The following is a 24,754-nucleotide window of genomic DNA, read 5'->3' as shown; positions in this document are numbered from 1 at the left end:
GTTCCCAAAATTTATAGCAGCATTCTTTAAAGATTTATTATTAATATTTTACTTAATGATACTCAACTAAGTAAAAAGTCTTAAAGTAAAAGCTATTGAATGACTAAAAATAAACTGTTCAAGACGTCAATATGAAACATTGTTCAAAGTACATTCAAATTGAGAATGCTCAAATTGAAAGATTTAAACAAAATATTGAATTCAAAATGTAAAACTTTTTTGTTGCGAAACACTTTTGTCAGGCATTGAGCTCTACCATTGGCACGCCCCCCCCCCCTCCAGGAAAGTTTTGAATTAGAGAAATAATTGTATTTATAATATTTGGAAATATTTTTTGCTGTTTCTTGATCCTTTTGCACCCCCTCCCTCCCCAAGAATATATCGATATATCAATATTTGGAGAGCGATATATTGCAGCATTAAAATTCAGATATTGCTCAGTCCTAATATTGAGTAATATGTGTCTAATCATAACAGTTATATTTTCTATTTTAGATTGCCTTTGAAATTTTAAATAATAATTGTAATTTTTGACTTGCAAACATGATTGATATTGTTTGAAATAAAAATAAGTATGATTTCCCTTCCTTACAATGTAACTTGACTGTCTGAAAATGAAAGCTATTGAGTTTTGATTTTTTCCAATCCAGTCTAACAAAGACAGTACAATCGTCGGGTCGGAGATTTGCGTCAACTTTTTTTGTGGTGAAAGAGGACCCCAAGTACCTTACGTGATTAAAGTAAAGTTTACTGGTAATTTTCATCTTAATTTCTATTATGCTCGGAATTAATTTACTACACTGGAATTAGATCTTAATTTTTTAAGTATGAGCATTGGCCATCTGTTGAAAAGTTCTTCGTATTGAACTTATGTTGATTTTAGTTTATGTTTTTATAGTTAAAGAAAGCTTTTTGTTCTTTTACAAGATTGAAGTAAGAATTTGCAACTCTGCCATTTACATATGAAAGAAATATTTACAAGACATAGGTTTATCCCATAAACAAAAAAAAAAAAAAAAATGGACATTTTTCTAACAAGCCTTGTAATAAATTTAAAAACATAAGTTATAAAACAGTTCAAACCTTTAAAGATATCGTTTTGAGTTCTGCCAGAAGATATAAATCCATAAAATATTCTTGACAGAAAAGGCAAGCTCCTTTACGTCGGCCATCTATGGTAGAAGCCTGTTTAAAATATTTTTAAAAAACATCAGAATGGTATCACAGAAAACTTTGCATAACCATTAAACAAATATCACAATTGGAATCAATGCATTGCTGCTCTGTTTTAATCAGATATTTTTTAAAAATTGACCTTGAAATTTTTACACAGCTATTAACTCTTGCTTTATCAAGTTCTATAGTGATTAATGTTGAATTCCAGCTTGATCACTAATTTTACTTCCTTTGCACATTTCTCAAATTACAAGGTAGTTTGTAGCAGGTCTCGCTATCATGTTATGGCATTGGTATATTTTAAAAACTTTCTAGAACAACATATTTAAAAAAAAAAAAAGAAGGTTGGCAAAAAAATGAGCTTGCTGAGATTCTTCCGACTATTTGGAATTTTCTGGAGATTTTGCAGCAACAAAAGTTGAGTCTTAAACTTCTTGAACTAAATTAGGTAAAAACAGACTGAAATCATTTGTAGATCAATTGAAATCACATAATGTAGCTTTTATAAATTTAATTATTTTATCTAGTTCTAACATTTTGATTGACAAACATAGCTTAGCAAAAGTCATTACTAAAACTGTTTCAAGTACTTTTTCATATAATATAAATATTAATGTTCTTACTATGCCCTAAAATAATGTATTGAAACCACAAATACAAATGTGACGACCAGGGCAATTCATGAAAAGTGAAACCAGTAGGTCAAAATTTCATATTGCAGTTATGTTGCTATATATCATTGTTAAGTGTATGTTTTCAGAATATTGCATTGTTTTTTTTATTTCTTTTTAATGTAAATAATAAATTTTTTCCCCAGTTAGGAGTATGATATTTGGGTCTTCATAACAATCAGAAAAAATAGCATATTTTCAGATGCTTATTTCTAATAGCAAAATGAAAATAAAGAAAATTAATTGCAATACAGTTTGAACTATTAACATACTATAATAACATGCATTTATTTGAATTTTTTTGCAAAATGAAATCAGGCAATTTAAATTTAAAAAAATGAAGTTTAATATAACATCCATAACAAAAATTTAGCAAATGTTGTCATTACTTCCTAAAAAATCAAAATTAAGAGAAATCCTCTATTGTCCTTTCAGCAATTCATCCGAGTAATTGTTTACCATAGTTTAAAACATTACAATTTCTTTAGTTTTTTAAAAAATGGCGCTACAAATGCAACGTTTTTGTTTCGGAAGTAACAAAAAGCAGTATGTTACATCTGTAACACATGTATATTATTAGTTAAATAGAAAAAAAGTACAAGATGGGAAATGAAAATATAGTGTAATGTAACATGATATAGAAAAACTTCTGATACTCTGGTTTTCAAATTTTTTATAAATGTTAGTGGATATTGAATTTCATTTTTTTAAATTATTGAAATACACATATATGTTCCTCTTAAGGTAAGATTATTGTCCTCCAAATCATGCAATAAATTTAATTGGTGTTAATAATTCTACAATAGCAATTAAATGCCTAATAACCTGAATAAAAATATTCTAGAGGGAAAGTTCCTTAATTTTTCAAACTTTGCTTCATCAATGCACTTTATTTAAAGAGTAAAATATATATATAAATAACACCAAACTACAATAGAAAAAAATTGCAGCTTTTTATGAAACCAAATTGAAATGATGTGTATTTAAAGTTTGTGGTTATTACGTCCGTAACGGTGGAATTGCCCACCAGTAAGAGGCCATAGCCCTAGCTAGGGTGGTCCTACCATTTTTACGGATTTTGTATGAAACTGCATTTTCCCAAAAAGTTACGGTTTTAAACTTGACCTTTTTTTAACCTCTCCCAGACTGTGCAACCTTGAGCATTGAAACTCCAATTTTCAAAATTTTACCTATTACTTTCAAGTTTGCTAAAAAAAATTTTTAATTTTTACTTAATATATTTTGAAATTCTGAAACTTATGTCAAAATGTTTATATAGTATCTACAGTTCTTTATTAAGAAACTACAAGCAGATGTTTCTTGTTCAGCCACCAACCAACTGGCCAGCCCACTCCGAACAGGATATCCGGCTGGTTATCCAGTATGAAACTGAGGTTTAATAGAAAATTTAATTAAAATTTCGATTTTTGATAAATCTTTTGGATGATGTAATTACTTTTCATGTTTCTGTCATTAATTTCTGTTTCTACAATAGAAGGCCCAATTATTAGGGGCACTGTTCAAAATCTCAGTTTAGACTCTTTTTGAAGAAATAAACCAACGAGCATAAGCTTTTTTTTATTCAGTTTTACTCCTGGTATCATTGTTATAGTTTTTTAGAAGTGGCAACACTTTCAGCCAGGGTTGGGTTTTGGATTGTCCAAAACTGGTTTAGGACAGGACAGGTGGTTTTTACCGTCCAAAACTGTCCAATAGTGTCTGAAACTGTCCAAAACTATGCTAAAGCTAAAGGGGTATAATCTAATCAATTAGTATTCATACTTGCCAACCTTCGAAGGAAAAAAAACAGGAGATTTTACTAGAGGTATATAAGTGATTCACCATCGACGTATCCTCGCTACAGAATTATGCTTTTAAATAACATGAATACTAAATTTAAAGTGAAATGGGGATTTTTTGTAGATGTAAGCAAATTGGTAGCAGCAATAAAAATATACTGCAAAGGAAAAACTAAATAATAAAGAGTGAATTTGCTTAAAGTTTCATACATTCTCTAGTCTCTACCTAGAAAAGTAGCTACAAAAATTTAATTACTATTATCCGGAAAAAAAAAAGAAAAAGGAAATCAATAGATAATGAAAAAACAATATAAAATAAGTAGATATAGGGTAGCACACACACACACATGTTAAAATAACTTCAAACATTAAAAATAATTGAAATAATTTCAAGATGCAAAAGGATTGAAATCTGCTGCAATTTTCGGCAAAGCACGTGCCTCGTTGAATATGCAATGTGGAAAGCTTCTAAAAAATTAATTTTTACTAAATGAGTTATTAATTGGAAAAATTCTTATTCCCTGATATTGGTAGACTAGAAAAGGGCGCCATCTATTGGGAGGAAAGTGAAACTTTTTGATGATTGACTGAAAAAACTGCAAAAACGGGAAAAAATCGTAAAAACGGGAGTCTCCCGTTAAAAACAGTAGAGTTGGCAAGTATGAGTATTTACTGCGATATTTGTGATGCAAAAATGTTTTCATTAATGAGGTTTAATTAATGAGCATTTGATAATATTTTTCTCCAAAATGTTCATTTAAAAAATATTTCACTTAAAAAAATTGCCAATAACTATTACATAAAAACTTCTTTATGTAACAGTTGGTAGAGTTATGAAAGGAAATTCACAACACTACCAAGACAAATTCAAATCCATTTATAACTCAAAGGAATATTATTAAATGTGCAATTTTTAGGTAGTTAAAAAAAAAACATGATATTTGTAATGTTTTTTAAAATTAAGTTTTGCATGATGGTTTGACGAAAATTACTTTTTAAATCATAGATTTAAGGATAGTCAGTACCTCCTATACCATCAATGTTAATTTGCAAAGGTTCATGTACCTTTTTCTGAAAATCTATTAAAGATACAATAATGAAATTTTTTCTGTACCTTAAGTAGACTCTTTTCTCTATTAAGTGGTGGAAAATTTTACAGAAAGGAAGCTTAGTTTTTATTTAAAAAATTCTAACGCATAAGTCACTGTATTTTTTTTCCACAAATGCCTTTTTGCAACACGAAATCAGCTCTATAAAAAAAATATTTTGGGAATATGAGAAAAATTTTACTTTAGTATATGCAACTAGATATATGGAATAGGTGATAAAATTTTCAAATCCTAACACAATTTAGTTTCTGATAAAAAGGAACATTTAGTTTCAGAAATACCATTTCGAGATATTGCAATTTAAAGGGGAAAATCATACCTTATCAACATATGTTTACCTTTTTTTGAAGCAACTTTTAACTTACTTCTAATATGAGCACGATCAAGAAATTTGTATCATTAGAAAGGTATTGAAATGGAGTTTCAAAATACATAAAAATCAAAAAATCAATTTTTTTGAAAGTATTTAGGGTACTGACTCCCCTTAAGAACAATAAATTGATGATTATACACTCCTGCATACAAATGAAGAATTTAATTTCTATGTTTCTAGACTAAAATCAACTGCATAAATAAGTTATATATATATATATATATAAGGGTGGTCCTTATTTATATGGGAAATTTTTTTTTTTTCGGAATTCAACAAGTGACGCCCATTAGTTTTGTGACACTATAATAAAAAGTAATCGGTGCAAAATTTGAACTCGATCGGTCAATAATAACACGTGCCCCTAGGACGTTGAACTTTAACACTTTTGATAATTTTCCCACAAATCTTCGAGTTTTTACTTCAGACATCGTACATCGTTTCACCTATGTTTGCAAAATATTTTTGCAGCGAGGTAGCACTAAAATTTATCTTTTTAATTACTTCATATCGTCTAAAGATTTTACATTGAATAAGAATGAAACATTGCTTTAGAAACTTTGCCTTAATCGTACGCTTTTCTCAATGCATCTCAATCGTGTGCATTTTTTTCCCCCGATAGTCTTGGATTGTTTGTAAAATACTAAATTGCTTTTGTGACTCATATTTGGTAAATTGATTGTGAAATTCTTTGATTAATTGTGCTCCTCTTTCAGTTGTATCATTGACAACTTTCAGTATTTTAATGATATCTCTTCCCTTTAAATAGCTTCCTTTATCTTGCCATGAATCAGGATCAAATAGGAAAACATCTTTTGGTGTTTATAACTTATCAAACAGTTTTATTGACTTGTAATTGATTCTATAAAGAGGAAGATCTTTACTAAGAAAGTATTCCAAATCATCTACTGTTATTTGAAATTTTTTATACAGTAATCAGACACGTCTTCTTATTCAGCGAGCATTTTTATGAAGTAGTCTTTTCTTATCTTCAAAGTTAATTCCTTCATCCAATACGGACAAAGCTACTAGTTCATCCCCTAAGTACCATAAGTGATTTATGAATTTTTCAATCACTGCTTCTGCTGCATGTTTGTCATCATTTTGTACGCTGCAGGTTTTTTAGACACTAGACTTTATATTAATTTAAAAGGCCTACAATGGGTTGCTGCGAAAAGCTATATCTTCATACAACATTTAACTGTAAAACAGTATTTACGAGCAATCTCTTCCTGTAAGGTCAATTTAAATTGTTTCCTAAATATATAAATATTCAAACAATAAATTCCTTTTGACCCCCATCTGGCTCACAGAGAAGCTCCAGGTTGCCGAAACATATCCCTGTAGGAGGGACGACGTCACCAAGAAATATTATTACACGTTATGAGAATTCTCTGTAATATTTCTTTATTCCGCCTTCTATGAACAATAATATGTCATCAAATTCTTCTTTTACAATTTAAGTGGTATGTGTAATTTTTGAATTTTGAAGCGCTTAAATAATGGAACCACCAGTCTAGAACTAAGAAAGGCAAGAACTTCTTTAAAGACACTCAGCAGTACGATTTCAAGTGCATGATGATAGCAATACAAATGCAATATATCACCGTTCAGCTTTTGCCCTAAAAAATTACATGCACAATTTATACGGTCGGTATTGTAAGCAAGATATCATATACAACTGAAGAAATATCTCAGAAATTTCTGAGTAGCTGTCAACATTGGAACCTGAAGCTATCATGGTAAGCCTATCGGCGTTTTTTTCCAGTTACATCTGGATGTAGTTTTGTATCCCAGGGAATAACTAAAAAAGCTAAATTTAAATTCATGAAATCTGATTTTACCTCTCGAAGATTTTCTCTTGCTTTCTTAAGGTATGTACGATTGATCATAGGGTTATTTGGATTTAAATTTACTGCATCTACATAAGCTGTTAATAAATGAGAAGCATCTTTGTTCCTAATATGGCATTTGTCTAACATTGATGAAATGCGAGCAGATCTCAATAGTTGTCAAGCTTTTTTGCGTTGCGGTAGACCAGATATAGAAAAAAAGTTCAACAGGTTAGGATAGATACCCATTTCGGTTTCTAAATCTTGTGAATTACAAGAAGAATTTGATGATAATAAAGGGCTATGTACTGAAATAGAAAAGAAAACAGTTAAAAGTATAGATTTTTACATTTTTCCGATCTGGAATTTTTTAAAATTTATATTTTAGATATGGAAAATAGTTTATTTTTATGGTAGGGTAATCGAGGATTTTTCAAAATTTAAATTATAAGAATGCATAAACATTTAAGTGTATAACAAATTAACAGCGAATTAAAATATAATTGTCATTACTTATATTTATAGCATGGAAACCTAGTGACCCTATTTGCCACACCTATTACATACACAGAAATTTTTCTAAATCAACACCCACAAAGTCTGGAGGAGGCAATTTGTTTTGGTCAAAAATCATTCATTAATGGCCTAGGCCATTCATTAATGGCCTTTAGAATCCCTTGTGTCCATCTTGGTGGAAAGAAATGTTCCCCTGCCGCTTGGTATGAAACGAGCGCGAATAGCGGTATTCTGTCCCAAGGCCATTGGTGTACATGTACCCTATGTAATATTTAAAATTTTACAGAATGAAAGTGAGAGAATGGTTGTTCTGGAAGTAGCAACATCTATTGAGGTTCAAAATTACTTTAAATATGAAACCTAGGAATATTTTTACATAAAAATGAGAAAATCTGCAATTTTTTCTTCAAAACCCAAAAAAGGGGGCCCTAGGGGCACGTGTTAATATTCATGGATTGACTTAAAATTTTGCATGGATCATTTATTTGTATAATGGAACAAATTGAGGGGGCGTCGTGTAAAATATCTACAACTTCAAAAATAAGGACCACCCTAATATATATATATATATATATATATATATATATATATATACTTGAATGTTTACATTGAATAAATATATTAAATTGAATAGTGAAAAAAATAATTTTGACACAATTTATTCTGTTTCCAGGGTTGCCACAGAAAATCAAGAATGAAATTCCCTGACATTTCTGGGTTTTCCAGTCAATTTTAGAAAAAATTAAAGGATAATGAATGTCAACTTACGTTGTTTAATATCGATACAATATAATTTTTACCGTAAATAAACCTACTTTATTAACCAAATAATGTTTTAAAACATTATCAATAATTGTTATCAAAATTTGGTTTAAGTTAAGACAAACTTAAAATTTAATTACAAATGCTTTGAAAGACCACATATTTCCAATTAATATTTTTATTTTTAAATCTCTGCAATTGTGGGCAAAAGTTTGTTTTCCTTTCAATGCAAACATTTTATTTTTCTCAAAACTTTTTGTTAGCACTTTTTTTTACGCTTTTTCTTACTAAGCAACTTTTTCCTATTACAAGATATGTGCTAGGGACCATTCTAGTGTAACTGAGCATATTGTAATAAATCTCATTTGATTTAAGTCCTCCCTCCTTGCACCATGAATAACAGCATTCCGTCAGTCTATAATGCTATAAGACTTCTCTTTCAAATTTTTGACCAACATGCCCTTTTTGATACTACACACCAACAAGTGGAGTGATATCTTTTTAAAAACTATTGAAGTTTAAAAAAAAAGATATTCAAATTTAAAACACCAATGTTTTAACAAAAACCACTATCGATGTTTCCAAAACATAGACATCGCTTCTATTCTCAACTGCAACATAAACATGTGAAAGAATTATCAGCATTGTGATTAAAGGGATAAAATCATAAAATCCTTCTTTGTAGTTCATTCTGCTTCAAAAATAAAAATGTATGCTAAATATTCTCTGCAATGATGATTCAATTTAAAATTTATATTCCTGATACATAAGAATACAGAAAATTATTACACTATTCTTCTAAAATGAGCTTTTAATTTTTACAAATCCTTAGCTTTAAAAGCAAATGAAGAACTAAACAATTAAATGCTCATTTTTTTACAATTTAGTATCTTTACAATTGCTAATTAACTCAATACAGTTGAAGTTTGCAAAAATAAATAAAAAAACTAAGTCATTCTAATCCAGAATTAAAATATTTTCCAACTATTATAATAATGGAAAAGTTTGAAAGATGCATAAGGACTGAAATCTTAAACATACTAAGCAATTTTCGGCAAAGTCACTTTTAATGTTGGCATGCTTCCAAAAGAACAAGTGTTAACCTATAAAAGCTAAAATTTTGAGATTTTAAACTTTTATGATCATTCATTTCATGGAAAAGAAAGAAAAAAAAGTAGAATGAAGGTTATTAAAATACTAGTAAGACCACACATACCTTTAGGGAAAATACTAGTAAGACCACACATACCTTTAGGGAAAATACTAGTAATTTTCAGCTAAGCATGGCTTGAATGTTTTTTTTTTCAAAAGAAGCAAAATAAAATGTAATTATATAAATCAGAGCTTAATAATTTTCGCATGGATTTTTTTTTTTTTGCAGCTTTATTACATTAAGTACGTAAAAACACAAGCTTGAATTTTCTTCCTTTCAACTATCAGGGAAATTTGCTTATCTGGAATGCGACATTTACCACACTTCGACATTTTTACGCAACAGTTTCACCCATCAGATGCAAAAATTGAGAAGGAATTCCCTGACATTTCCAGAAATTTGAATAATTTGTGACTTTCCCTGACAATTCACTGACCATTATAGGTGATTTTCATTTTCCCTGACTCAATTCCTGGTTTTCTATATTTTCCAGGTGTGTGGCAACCCTGTGTTTTTGATATTTTCTCACAAAATAGTTTCTAAAAAAATAGTTTTAGACAACTTTCAGACACAAGGGTTTTGATGAACAAGATGGTAAAAACCTTTCCAACCCTGCTTTCATTTGCACAAATGTATAAACATAGGGAAGACTATTATCAAAACAAATAATAATAAATAATAATAATAAACTAATGCATACTAATTGAAAATTGAATCAAGAATTCAACTTCTATGTAACTAGCATAAAATAAGCTGCATAAATAAGTTGAATGTTCTCCATTGAATAAATGTTCAATATAAAACATTACTTTGATACATTTTATTTTGTTTTTGATGTTTTCTCACAGAATACAATTTTTCTAAAAATAGTTTCGGACAGTTTTGAACAGGATGGTAAACACCAGGGTTTTCACCGTGTTTTTTACCATAGTATCCAAAACCTTGCCAACCCTGCTATCAGCCTACTTCATTTTGCAAACAAGTGAGGTTGTTCCAGATTTAGTTGCCATTAGTCTCATTCACATTCAACTTTTGTACCTCACGTTTCCCCGCTCCAACTCCAAGAATAACTGGTTGGAAAATTCACCATTCACATGCAAAAAGAGCTTGTATCTAGTATCTGAAGAAGCGGTTTTACCTCAGATCCTTAGTGGCTTACCCGGCTAGCAAACAGACTCGTTTTGTAAAGTGCAGTCTAAGGGATAACACTTCATTTACTGCAGTCAAAAGCAAGAGGAAAAAATATCCACATTTACCCGGAAAATAACCGGAATGCGGTTTGAAGCAATTTTTTCTGGGATAAAAAAAGTCCATGTGAACGGGGCTATTGAGTTATAACAGTTGTTTCAGTGTGAGGTTATATTAAGTATTTTAGAAATATTTCTGTACAAGTTTTGGTGTCTGCTGTAGTGAAGAAATAAAACTTATTAATAAAGTATTTTTGTTACAGTTTGTGGTTTAAGTTTAATATTAGACTTAAATTTTAACTTTATAGAGTCAAGGCAGATATTTTAAAATGGAAAAGGCTTTAAACATTCCTCCTTAAAAGTATAGGGATAATCAAGCATTGCTACTACACACATACCCAGGGAGTTATGGCAAGTATAATAGGCATTTTTGAGTAGGTAGTTATATGTATAAATGTTAAAATTGCCCAAAACAAGTCCTGGAACTAATGTCATATACCCCACCCTTGGCGACTTTTTCCTGTTGGTGCCAAGAAAGTGTCGCTAAGAAAACTATGTATGATGACATATATCATACATCATTCTTAGCGATGCTTTCTTAGTGCCAACAGGAAAAGTTCAGAACATGATCAAAGCACTTCAGAACACAATATATATAAACCAACATAAAGCCACAACAAAATAACATCGCGAATATACGCTTCAAAAATACCAGAAACTAGAAAGTTTTTGTACACAAAGAACAATTACTAGAAAGTATTTAAAATGCTTAAATCAACAAATTACTATAACAGCTCACCAATGAAATATGTACCAATAAAAATAAAATCTATTTTCCAACAGGCATTTCAACGAACAAAAACTTTTCTCATACTCTGCTAAAAAAAAAGCAAAGTGATTCAAATTGAGATTTTTAAAGCGGAAAACATCCTCAAAATCAATAAGTATTACAGCCAAAAAAAACGCTTAGTTACTCAAACTTCGATGTATTAAAAGTAGAAATGTCTCAACAGAACATCCCAAACATAAACAATACAAAAATACCATATATTAATTTGCTATCCAGACATGCTTTCAAAATACCTATTAAATTTTACATAAAATAACACTTTCATATTTTTACAAAATGCTGGAGTCAACTTATTTTCAGAAATTCAGCACCTAAAGGAGGCATGTTTATAAGAATATGCTAAAAAGAAGAGCTTACCTTTTCACGGTATAAATCCTCACACTCAGTCTGAAACAAAATATATGACAATGGCACCTTTACAGATACACACCAAGTTGGAGTTTACTTTTAATTAACGTTCAAGTTTGAAGAAACTGGCATTTTTTAATATTTAATCATCTAAACAAAACTACTGAATTTAAACTAACACAAAATAAGCTTTCCTGTAAGGTATATTGCACGAAAAAACAAGAATTTCTTCTGCGTGAAACCAATAACAAGTAAAAAAGTTTGAACAGATCAAAGATTGCCTTCACGTTGCCAAACACAGGTTAGTTTCGCCAGGGATGCCATGCTTAAAATATTATCGCCTCATTGGCGAGAAAAATATTTCAATTTTGTGAAAAAATCGGATGTCGCCAAATGGGGGGGGGGGGGATATCACATCTGTATCCAAGTCCTGGATGCAGATTGCGTTGGAAAATGACAGAAAATACATCACAAATTATTGTATCAACCACAGAACAGTGGCATACGCAAAGGGGGGTTTTGGCTTCAAAAATGCACTTCTATTTTATTTTAATTTAAATTTATCCCCCTTTATTTCAAAAATTAATATATTATCCAAAGTTTATTATCAATTGAAAGATTTTTTTTAAATTCTATTGCATTAAATGAAAGAACATTGACAGGGTTGGGTTGGGTGGGAGTGGAGGGGGTTCTAAGGGTCATTTATTCCAGATGGTAGCACCGCTATGCATACACTGATTTAGGACTGAAGGGGGTGTACTGCATTTTGGGATTAAACAAGTAGCAACATTCATATGAATCATGTGAGCCACAAAATTTTCTTTTAAGTAATATGTTACAGAAACGTGAGAACCATTATTTTTACCTTTTTGATGTAGAATGCAGCTATGAGCTGAATTTCCCCTTTTAGAAGGTATTTTTAATCAAAAAAAAACCCCTCCAGAAGGTCACAGGACGCGGGAGCGTCCCGCCCCGCCAAGGAAACCAAACGTCAGCAGCCAACAGAAGCAAATCCACCGCCAAAGACGAAAGAAAATAAAAGCGACCAAGAACAAGTTTACACGACAGAACAAGTTGGGGTTTTTTGGGTTTTCACCCCTCTGTATCTCAGCCCCATGAAGACCCCCCCAGTTGATTTTTGGTACACTCAATCTCTAGTGGTCCCTGACGCCGTAAACCAAAACACAATCCCCTGGACCATCAGGGGGAGGAGGAATTTAAGTTATAAAATCGCTGTTCCAAAAAGTTTTCGCTTTCTTTGACAGGGCTACAGCACAGACGAAAAAAGGAATCAAGCTGAAATTTCGCACACACATTCCTTTTGGTCTGCTAATTCTACCTGGTCTGCTAATTCTATATTTCCACCTGGTCTGCTAATTCTATATTAGCTACCAGTTTGTTTCGCACTCTTGGCTTCCTTAAGAGGTTTTCCATCTCCAGCTCAGTCACTTTCCTATGCCGGGCTGATGAGTGCTAATAAGCACGAAACTGCAGTCCTCGGCTGGAAATGACTGAGCTGGTGGTGTATTTCACGTACTTCTGCTTTAGCCCTGGCTAATGGGCAGTAATTTACTGAATACACATTCCTTGTGCCCTACTGATGTGCCTTTGGTGCCATTTGACCCCCCTCCCCTTCCCCCTCATTTTTACCCCCCAAATTGTACCTTCCCGGGGTTCTGTCACAGCCCCCCCCGGGAGGCTACGGTAATGATTTTTTGTATACATATTCCTGGGGGGCCATTGAGTACATATACAAAAATTCAACCCCCAGGGACATCATGGGGCAGAGTAATTGAAGTTTGAAAATCACTAATTTTCCCTAAATTCTTATGTACTTACTCTCAGCTTATAGGGTTTGTTTATCTCGAACTGCAATTGCAAGGTTAGAACAGATCTAACAGTTATTCCAAAGTTGTCTTAGGAAATGAAATTCAATCAAGACTAAAACATATCCAACAGTTGCAACCAGACCTTAAATTGTTGATATCACAAATTTGCCACAGCGACTGGGTGCAGACTTAGCTCATTGGGCTTTCTGTTTTCAGATTCTATGTTGTTTGTTTATACTTAACCAGAGAAACAAATTAATGAATAAGATTAGAATGCTGCCCCCCCCCCCCCCCCAAAGTTTTGCCGATACGAAATTTCCTTCCCCCTGTTTTTCAGTTTTGATATGTTTATGGAGGGAAGAAATTTTAAATGTCAGTGCGAAACTGGGGTTAAACCATTACAATATTTTATGTGACAAATTATATGAAACTGTACGCATATGAATACGGCACACATAACTTTTTAATTGAAAGTGAAAAAATAGCACTTTTTTATTGATTTGCTTATTTTTATAAATTAATGGATTTTTCACAAACAACACATAATGAATTGAAAATATATGAAATACGTGTGTGGATATCCGTGCTTTGCAGTAATTTGTTAGCTGAAAAATTTTTTGCAATTAATTTAAACAAGACTTTTAATGAGCTTAGTCCGCGCACAACATGTGCATTCGCTATGGCAAATTTGGGATATTCACGATTTGACATTGAGTAAAGTTGTATAGATCTTCTGACACACTCAAATTTAAAATATTCATTGGCTTAGTTTTTTTTTTTTTTTTGCTTGGCGATAACCATTGAGAAGGAACAGTCTTGCATAATATAGACGAACGCGCGAACGGCGTTCGCAGAAAATTTTTGTCTCTGCAGAAATTATTTTTTCAAACTGCTAACGTTGATTTAAAAAATTTTTCTTTTTTTAAAGGGAATTTTTAAGAAAATCCCAGTTTATTTATGTTAAAGCCTTTCTCCAAAAGCTTTTAAAGCACATGTATAAAAAAAAAATAATGGTTTTGGCAGTTTTCTTCAGTTGGTGAAAAATAAGCAAGCTATATGTTATTGTAAAAAAAAATTAAATGATTTAAACCACTTTTTTTTTTGTCTCTTTCATATCTGAATATAAATTTAATTTTTTATTTAAGGGTGAGTCAGGCAAAATAATTATTTGCAGAAATTTTTCCAGTTAGGATTTGTGTTCGCAGAAAGCTTTTCATTTTATCTAAGTCTGAGAAGGAATACTAATGGAGGGAGCCATATGGCGGGAAGCTTTTCAAAATGAAGTGGTTGCTTGGTGAGCAAAAATCTTCCCGCCAAACAAGATAAACAATTTAAAAGATCTATCCATATTTCTGAGGAGTTGAAGGTGGGAGGGTCATTCCATGTCAGTTCAACCACACCCCAACACCCACCATCTCAGATTTCAATGAAACTTTGTATACTTCTTCTTTTCATAGTCCTAAGTAACCTTCTAAAGTATTTCTTCTCTATTAAAAATAGTTTTTATTTTTTGGCCCTTCAAAGTTTTGCGATTTTGTGTTAGTTATCATTTACAGTTCTCTGAGAATGAACAGCAGCTGTTTGCAAAAAAAATTATTTCTCAATAACTAAAGATTAAAAAAATTTGAAAATTTTTATATTATGTATTAAGATTTCAAGTATTTCAGAAAAAAATATGTCAAAATTCTAAATTTGTGTTCAGCATTTTAAAAAAATTAACAAACCGAAAAATTTAAAATTTTTCCAACAAAAAAACGATATTCAAAATTTTAAAATTTTGGCATGAGGGTCTAAATTAAAATAATTTATATATATTTTTTAATGATCATTAACATGTGTGCTAACATATAAAATGAAAATCTTTAGGGGACTTTGAGGGATTCTGCCCCCCTGCCCCCTATTTTGATAAATGAAAAAGAGTTGATCGCAATATTACAAACTAAGTTAATAATTGCATTAAAGAAAATTTAAATATTGATATACATTGGTGTTTGAACTTAAATGTAAACATTTAAATACTCAAGGTTTTTTTTAATTCAAAATAATTAATTAAATTAATAATAAACAATAGAAATAAGATATCGCGAAATTCGAAATTTTCCTACAACAGTTTGTGCATATTAAAAATTATTGTTTAACTTAGGGCAACATAGAAATTAAAAGTTTTCATCTAATTCTGATTTATAATTAGGCAATTTATCCAATTTATTAAAAATCCTATAAATACCAGCTCAGAGCTTTTAACTTGTTTCATTAATATAATGCAATATAAAACTGAAACTGATGTTTATCTCTGATCCAATGGAATAACCCAGAAAAGTTTTGGTTTAACATAGCAATTTATTGGGTATGAGTTTAAAATGGGCATTGGCCAAAATGTTTACAATTAAGGCTTTGCAACAATCTCATTTGACTCTAAAAGTGTTATCTTGAGTGTTTCTATGATCATAAATGGATCCTAGAAACCTGGCATTTGTACAAATGACAGATATTTTTATTTTATACTTCACTAGTAATTTTTTTAGATGTTTTTTTTTTTTTTAAATATATTTGCATGTCACCTCCCTAAGCCCCCATAAAGGAACAGCTGGTATTAGATGACAGCTGATCAGCAAGCTGTATGGTTTACATTTATAGTTAGTTGCTTATATTATGACTGTAAGATTGTTAACTACTTTTTATTTAAAAGACCCTTTATTTTTCTTGATACCTCTTTCAACTGCTGCATTAGTTTTTTCAAGGGCAGTATGTTCTTTTAAGCCATTTTTTTATTTTGTAAAAATGATTATAAACCTTATATATATATTCCAGTTTAAATACAGTGAAACTTCAGTAATTGGACACACTGATAATCCAGGTAACTCGACATTTATTTTTCTTAGGGTTGGCCTAATGCTACTTCAATGGCCGAAAATCTTTCTAACATGACACACATTTTGCTAGAACCCCTATAGGTCAACATCCAATTGCTTTTCTAGTTCAATTCATTCTTTCATATTGACCTTTTCTCAAAATTTTAGAAAAGCTCTTTTAGAGAATTTATCTTTTATCCTGGGGAGTCAGCAACCACTCTGTGCTGTTAGTGCAATTCTGATAGGGTAGGATAAAATGTACACCATGGGAGGCATGTAGAGAAAGAAGGCACCATTATTTGTTTTCTAAACAAGTGTGAGCAGGACTTGTTTTTTTAGCAGACCTGACTAACAAGAAGCTTTTATCTCTTTTCAACAATTATGTATTTATTCCTCACAAGATATTCAAATCTATTATTGTTTTTAAAAAGAAAGAAAACAAAATAAAAAATTCATTTACTGGAATTAATTTTCATAATGTGAATGTTAAGCATTAATAAGTATAAGTGATACAGACCGAAAATTTTTAGGAATTAAAATATTAGAACCCCAGTAAGTTGAGGAAAAGTTGCGAGTTATGTCATTAAGCTGGGGGGGGGGGGGGGGATCCGGACAAAAAAAAATTCCATGCAAATAATAATGTTTTCCAATTGTCATTAAAAAAATATCAAAATCCATTGAATACGAGAGGTGCAAAAATACTAATTTATTTCTTCATTTGGTATGAGGGGAGGAGGAACGGTAATTAACTTTATTTAGAGCATATTATTACTAAACAATTAGGCCATTGATTTTTAATGGGTGTTGTGTTAAATGTAATTTCAAGAAGTTAACAGGATGAATTTGTTGTTGTGTAGCAGTAAAACTATAATGGAAAACAGTTACACGTAACAATTTTTCTCAAACGTAAAAAGGGGGGGGGGGAGGTGCAGATCCTGAAAGTACTAGAAACTGCATGATTATGAATTGGTGTTAAGACTCTACTTTTGTTTCAAGTTGTCTGGACTAAAATGCAGTAATCCGTATGCAGATATACTTGTCTGCAACTTTTGAATCTCATCAGAATGTCTATAGGTTAAACAATTTTTAACTATTTCAAATAAAAAAAAAACTTGAATATTAAATTAATATGTTTGAGTTTAATATTTAACACTTTATATTTAAATTTTTTAAATAATTGCTGGGAACTCTTGTTTCAAAGACATGGAAGAGCTTTTCTCTATGATGCTTTCGTTGTTTCTATGGGGGAGGGGACAGAATCCCTAAAAGACCCGTAACTTTTTTCATAGGAAAAGTTGGGGCACATACTCATGAACATTTTTTCTTTAAATCATGATTTTTAGAACTGACCCCGATGTTAAAAATTTAACATTTCTAATAATGGTTTTTTGACCAAAAAAAAAATCAAAATGTTTAACTTTCTGATTTTTTAAAAAATTTTAATATAAATTAAGATTATTATAATATTTTTTATAAAAATATTCAAAGTCTTAACATTGTTAATGAATATTTTCAAAAAGGTAATATCATTAGTTGCTGAGAAACATTTTTTCCCATTAACAACAGCTCAGTTAAGTGTCTTTAAAAATGACAAAAAAAATGCAAAATCGAAAAATTGCAGAAGTCTACAAATTTAAAAAACATTGAGATTGAAACAAAAGAGACTAAGGGGTTGCTTTTAACCACAAAATAAGGACGTATACCAAGTTTCATCAAAATCTGATATGGTAGGTGTTAAAAACCCATTTTTGTGGTTGATTTGACATATTTTAAACTATTTCAAATAAAATAAAAAATTGAATTTTTTTATTATATTTGAGTTTCATATTCAACACACTGTATTTTTCAATTTTTATCATAACTGTTGACAATTCTGGTTTTAAGAATATGGAAGAGATTGTACGATGTTTTACGCTATTTTTCCCGAATGTGGGGAGGAGGGGGGAGCAGAATCCCTAAAAGTCCCCTAATGTTTTTCATTGGATAAGTTAGAGTACATATTCATGATCATTTTTTAAAAAAATCATGATTTTTAAAGCTGACCCTCTTGTTGAAATTCAGATTTTTGCCAACACCTTTTTTTGAAAAAAAAAATTAAAAATTTTCAATTTTCTAATTAAAAAAAAAAAAATTGCGCAAACTAAGATTTTAAAGATATTTTTTATCAACATGTTCAAAGTCTTTCTATTTTCTGTAAAAATTTTCAGAAAGATTATAGCATTAGTTACCGAGAAATAATTTTTTTTCATAAACAACATCATCTCAGTTTGAGTGTCTCGAAAATGAAATAAAATGTAAAATCGCCAAATTTCAAAAGGCTATAAAATCAAAACGCATTGATACTGAAAGAAAAAAAATTAGGGAGTTGCTTGTAAGCATAAAGGGATGAAGTATACCAAGTTTGATCAAATTCCGAGACGGTGGGTGTTAAAATCCCATTTTTGTGGTTGATTTGACGTGGAATGACCCGGGAGGAGATTCTAATGGAAGTTAACTGTGATGAAAAAGGAGAAGAGGGAGGATGAGAGTTTGGCAGATACTTGGCGGGCAAACTAGATATAACTTTTTATTGCTGAGGGTTTTTGGGTTTAGGATGCAGGTTTTCTTTTTTGTGCAGAAAAGTTAAAGGTTTTCTTGATGGGGAAATTTTTACAACAGGGTTGTTTTTGATGAGATAATATCTACTGGCTGCACTAGTGTTTTGCACCAATGCATAAATGTCAAAAAATTTAGTTTATGGAAAAAAAACTCCTGCATACAAATTGAAACTTTTAATGAAGAATTTAATTTCTACACAACTAGATTAAAATCAGCTGCATAAATAAGTTACATATATATTTATACTTGAATGTTCATATTGAATAGATATATTAAAAAACTAACAGCACCCGCACAGCAATGCCAGAGCTAAAAATTTAATGGAAGTCCATTGAACAGGGGAGATTGTAACTCCATGAAAAAATACCTGAACTTTTTTTTCCAAGAAGAAAAAGTGTTTTGATGGGCATGTATATACACATTACGTGTATGTACACATATTATGTGTATAAATAATTTAATTACATAGTTATTTGTTGGGGCTAAAACTCGAAGCTTTAATTGGACTTCATACGTCTATGTGCATGGTGGGAATTAAGAGCCATTATTTTGAAGTTCAGACAAGGTGTGGCAGTGACCATTTTTGATTTTTATAATTTTTTTATATGTCAAAGTAGGTCATGAGAAGTGAACATTCTGAAATTTTTAGCCTTCCAAAAAAATTTTTTCGCTCGTTAAAAATTCACAAAGTTTGACGTTTTGCAGCGCTTTTTAGAAAAATTCTAAAAGTCGCGTTTCAGTGCGCTTTAGCTCTTTACAGAAACACCACCCCACGGTTATGTTTATATTTATTGGTTGTACTGTATCTAGTGATGATGACTTCATAGTTATTTTGGTTGGGGGTTGTTGCTTTCTTCAGATAAGGGGTCGCAAAGTATGGATTTTATCCATTTTCGCGCAAGTTGAACCTGCGTTATTTCCCCCAAAAAGCCACCCCCCGAAAAAAATGTAACATATACTGAAAGTTTATACTATGAAGAGAGTAAATGGCACAAAATTTGAGGTTTAATTTTTTTAGGAGAAAAATACCCTGATATTTTTCAAATTATCAAAAATTGATTTTTTGATCGCAATTAACTCAAAACAGCATCACTATGAAAAAAAACCTTTTATATATTATGGTACCTGGCTATGTGTAAAACATCATGAAAAAGAAAGCAGCATGGGATCTCTTCTTGATTTCCAGAAAATAATTTTTTTTGTAGCTCATTTTATGCGTTTTCTCGTACGTAAAACGTGTGTCCAGTATGCAGATTAGATCTTCTAAAACTTTAAGGATGTAGTAAGAATGTATATATGTGTGTATAGAGAAAGAAAAAGACTAGTAATACTTTATTTTTCTGATTTTTACAAATTGCTGGTATTTTAATTGCAGGTAATTCAGAAAACGATAAATCCATATCATTATATATATATATATATATATATATATATATATATATATATATATATATATATATATATATATATATACAGGGGTCTGTCCAGGATTTTTCACAGGGTCCGTTTTTTCTGAAAAATTAAATAATTTTGTGAAAAATGAATTAATTTTGTGAAAAATGAATTAATTTTGTGAAAAATGAATTAATTTTATGAAAAATGAATTAATTTTATGAAAAATGAATTAATTTTATGAAAAATCAAAAAAATTTCGCAAAAAAAAAAAAACATTTTGTTAAAACGAAATTTTAGAATTTAGAGATGGCACAAACTGCATCAATTAAACTTAAAGTTGAGTGTTTTCCTCTTCTATGTCGAGAAAATCATTCTGGAGTGTTTTTCTGATATCTGGCTGGGGGGGGGGGGCATCGCTCTTTCAAGTATCAATATTTATCTACCATTCTACATTATGTTAAATTGTACTAGAAATATGTCTGTACAGTATTTAAAATAATTGTAACAAAAATATAAATAAAATTAAACAAAAATAAAAAGATATTTTAATTGTTTACCTCTTAACAAAGCGTAATAATCAGAAATTTGGAAAATCGGATTCCCATAGCGGATTCAAAGAGATCGCAATTCTCAGTGAAGGCATCAAAAGTATGAAAACAGCTTGTAAAAGAAATATTTTTGATAAAATTATCTTAAAGCTGCATTTAAGAGTCTTATGATAAACATATAAACATTTCATTAATATCTGTGGACACAGTTGACGCAAAAAAAAAAAAACCATCTATTCAGCATTTTAATTTTTGACTCGTAACAGAAAATGGAATTTTGCTTTAAAAACTTGAAATGAGAGTTCTAACAGAAATAAAGAGACTTTTCATTTATTTGCATCCTAATAAAGTGAAGTTAGCTTGAAAAAAGAACGAAATATTATTCTCTTATCGGATGTTAAAAGATTGCATTTTTCAAAATGTAGACATCTAAAGAAAAAGAGAAAAAAAAAAACTGTAATTAAAAGAGAGTTAATCATCCTTCATTAGCATCGAAAAATCAAAACCCATATAATTTTCTTCCAAAATAACAATTAAACATTGCACCTCACCATAAAAACGCAAATATTGACAAGCTGGCAAAATGATGAGAATATTTTTTTTTTTCAAAATTAGCCGATTTTGTATAAGCTGATCCCTCTAATTTGACTTTAAAAAAAGGTTCCAAAAATTATCGGTTTATACACAGAAATATAAGAAATATGCGTTATTTTGCTTTAAGATTTGCTCTTTCAATAAACAATTTGTGACACATCCGATCTTGTTTATCAGAATTTTGTGAAGGGTCCGTTTTGTTTTATCAGGATTTTGTGAAAGGTCCGTTTTGTTTGATCGGGATTTTGTGAAAGGTCCTTTATGGTTGATCGGATTTTTGTGAAGGGTCCGTTAACGGACCCAAATATCCTCTGGCCAGACCCCTGATATATATATATATATATATATATATATATATATATATATATATATATATATATCTATATATCATGAACAATATCTGCTTCACTTTTCTCTAAATGACTATTTTCTATGTCATCTTCAAATACCTCTAAAAGGCTGTCAGTTCTTGATAAATCTATTATTCGCTTTTTCTTGCTTGGGATATCAGCTAAAAACAGTTTGAATTTGACTTTTTGTCAGATATTCGTTCGGTTGGGATATTTGTATGTCTTCAATCATCTCTGTTCTCATTGCATGTTCTACTTGGTCGGACGTCTGTATTCTGCCGGTTTTTTACCATAAAGGAACTTTTCATAAAGAAATTCTATTTGTTTCAATGAAAATTGTGTACTTTTAGGAGTTGGGAGAGCCCACCCCTCACATGAGATTTCCAAAATGTTTTCTTCTTTGTTTTCTCTTTTGTTGCAGAACATGCAATGAGAATAGAGATGATTGAAGACATAAAAATATTCCAACCGAACGAATATCTGACAAAAAGTCAAATTCAAGCTGCTTTTAACTGATGTACAAAGGGAAAAAAAAAGCGGATAATACTGATTTATCAAGAACCGACAGCCTTTTAGAGGTATTTGAAGATGACATAGAAAAAAGGCATTTAGAGGAAAGTGAAACAGATATTGTTCATGATATTTCTTCCATTGCTACGGACATAAATAAGAAAGAATTATTTTGGGATTGATACGATAAATATATATATAAATATATATATATATATATATATATATTATATCGATTTATCGTTTTCTGAATTACCTGCAATTAAAATAACATCAATTTGTAAAAATCAGAAAAATAAAGTATTACTAGTCTTTTTCTTTCTCTATACACACATATATACATTCTTACTACATCCTTAAAGTTTTAGAAGATCTAATCTGCATACTGGACACACGTTTTACGTACGAGAAAACGCATAAAATGAGCTACAAAAAAAATTATTTTCTGGAAAACAAGAAGAGATCCCATGCTGCTTTCTTTTTCATGATGTTTTACACATAGCCAGGTACCATAATATATAAAAGGTTTTTTTCCCTAGTGATGCTGTTTTGAGTTAATTGTGATCAAAAAAGCACAATTTTTGATAATTTGAAAAATATCAGGGCATTTTTCTCCTAAAAAAAATTAAACCTCAAACAAATTTTGTGTCATTTACTCTCTTCATAGTATAAACTTTCAGTATATGTTATTTTTTTCTGGGGGTGGCTTTTTGGGGGAAATAACGCAGGTTCAACTTGCGCGAAAACGGATAAAATCCATACTTTGCGACCCCTTATCTGAAGAAAGCAACAACTCCCAACCAAAATAACTATGAAGTCGTCATCACTAGATACAGTACAACCAATAAATATAAACATAACCGTGGGGTGGTGTTTCTGTAAAGAGCTAAAGCGCACTGAAATGCGACTTTTAGAATTTTTCTAAAAAGCGCTGCAAAACGTCAAACTTTGGGAATTTTTAACGAGCGAAAAAAATTTTTGGAAAGCTAAAAATTTCAGAATGTTTACTTCTTATGGCTTACTTTGAGATATAAAAAAATTAGGAAAATCAAAAATGGTCACTGCCAAAATTTCCGTTTTTTGTCTGAATTTCAAAATAATGGCTCTTAAATTCTTTTAATTTTTCTCATTTCTTAAAAAATTTTCAAAGAATGTTTTATTTTCCTCCTTTGTATCTGAATCCTTAACCATTAATTACATTCATTTACTAATACTCTAAAGCCTAATACACCAGCATTTTTTAATGATTCCCGGTTTTTTTTATGAGTATTTGTAGAAGAACGTTGCATTGCAATGCCTTCACACCATCATTAGCATATGTAAAGGGCTTGTTGCAAGAAACACAAAACCAAAATCCAGCCCTATCAATTTTTTTACACTATATTTCCATCTTTTCATTGTAGGAATCCACTCTGTTTAACCATTCCCAATTAAACTTGTTCTTCCTACATCGATGGAGCCAATACCTTCAGATTTATCCATGTACCTCATTTTCTAAATGAGAACATGCAAAGTTCAAATGAATAAATTTATCAAACAAAAAAGTAGCGAAATGAAAAGTAAGAGTTAACTAGTAAAATTTAATTAAACAAACTAATTTATATTTACGAGGAGCATATTAATAACGATAAAGTATAATTAGAATTAGTTCAATTACAACAGAACACACGCAGATAAAAATCATAAACCAGAATATAAAATAAAGAAAATATTTGCATGCGATCAATAGGGAAGTTTTCGATTTTTCAATTTTATTTTTATATGATAGAGCAACATGTATGAACATCATAGGTGAAAAATTTTTTGCGATATGATAAGTAGTTTTTTTTAAATTAATTTTTAAAGTTCAAGCCCTTGTGACGTCAAATGGCATAGGAAGTGACGTCATCCCCTCTTCCGATAGGGGAGAAGCCGAAGGTCACGCATTCGACTGCGAAGACGAAACGTCTTCCTTATCTTAGACTTACCTATTTATCCCCAGAAATGCGAGGCTTATCTCCTCGCGTTTCTGAAACATTAAACCTCTCATCCTCTCGAAAATATTCGAATAACATCATTGATATTACATGAGGAAGATTATTTAGATTGTGCTTTAACGAATCCGGCCTCCATAGTGTGTTCAAAAGGATTATTGAATTTCTAAAAAATAAAAATTTCAGTGCGCTCAAAATGTTCCTAGCGAAAAAAAGGGATCTTCGGCGGAAGGCTGCCCATTCGCGCCCTGTGACGTAGGCTCGTGACGTTTCAGAAGAGAGCACTTTTGCGCGTGGATTTTTAAAAATTCATTAAAAATCAACCATGGTGT

General features: G+C 30.6%; 1 protein-coding gene across 1 annotated transcript in view; it reads right to left on the bottom strand.

Moving 5' to 3' along the window:
- The window catches only part of LOC129218021 (chloride intracellular channel exc-4-like), a 68,208-nt gene that overhangs the window by 22,364 nt on the left and 21,090 nt on the right, over positions 1-24,754 (bottom strand). The window contains exon 2 of the mRNA XM_054852199.1: positions 1,084-1,185. Within this exon, the coding sequence (XP_054708174.1) occupies positions 1,084-1,185 (102 nt within the window). The remainder of the gene's footprint in view (positions 1-1,083; positions 1,186-24,754) is intronic.

This window comes from Uloborus diversus, chromosome 3 (genome assembly GCF_026930045.1).
Source record: "Uloborus diversus isolate 005 chromosome 3, Udiv.v.3.1, whole genome shotgun sequence".
NCBI lineage: Eukaryota > Metazoa > Arthropoda > Arachnida > Araneae > Uloboridae > Uloborus > Uloborus diversus.
This window is presented reverse-complemented; position numbering and strand designations above follow the sequence as displayed.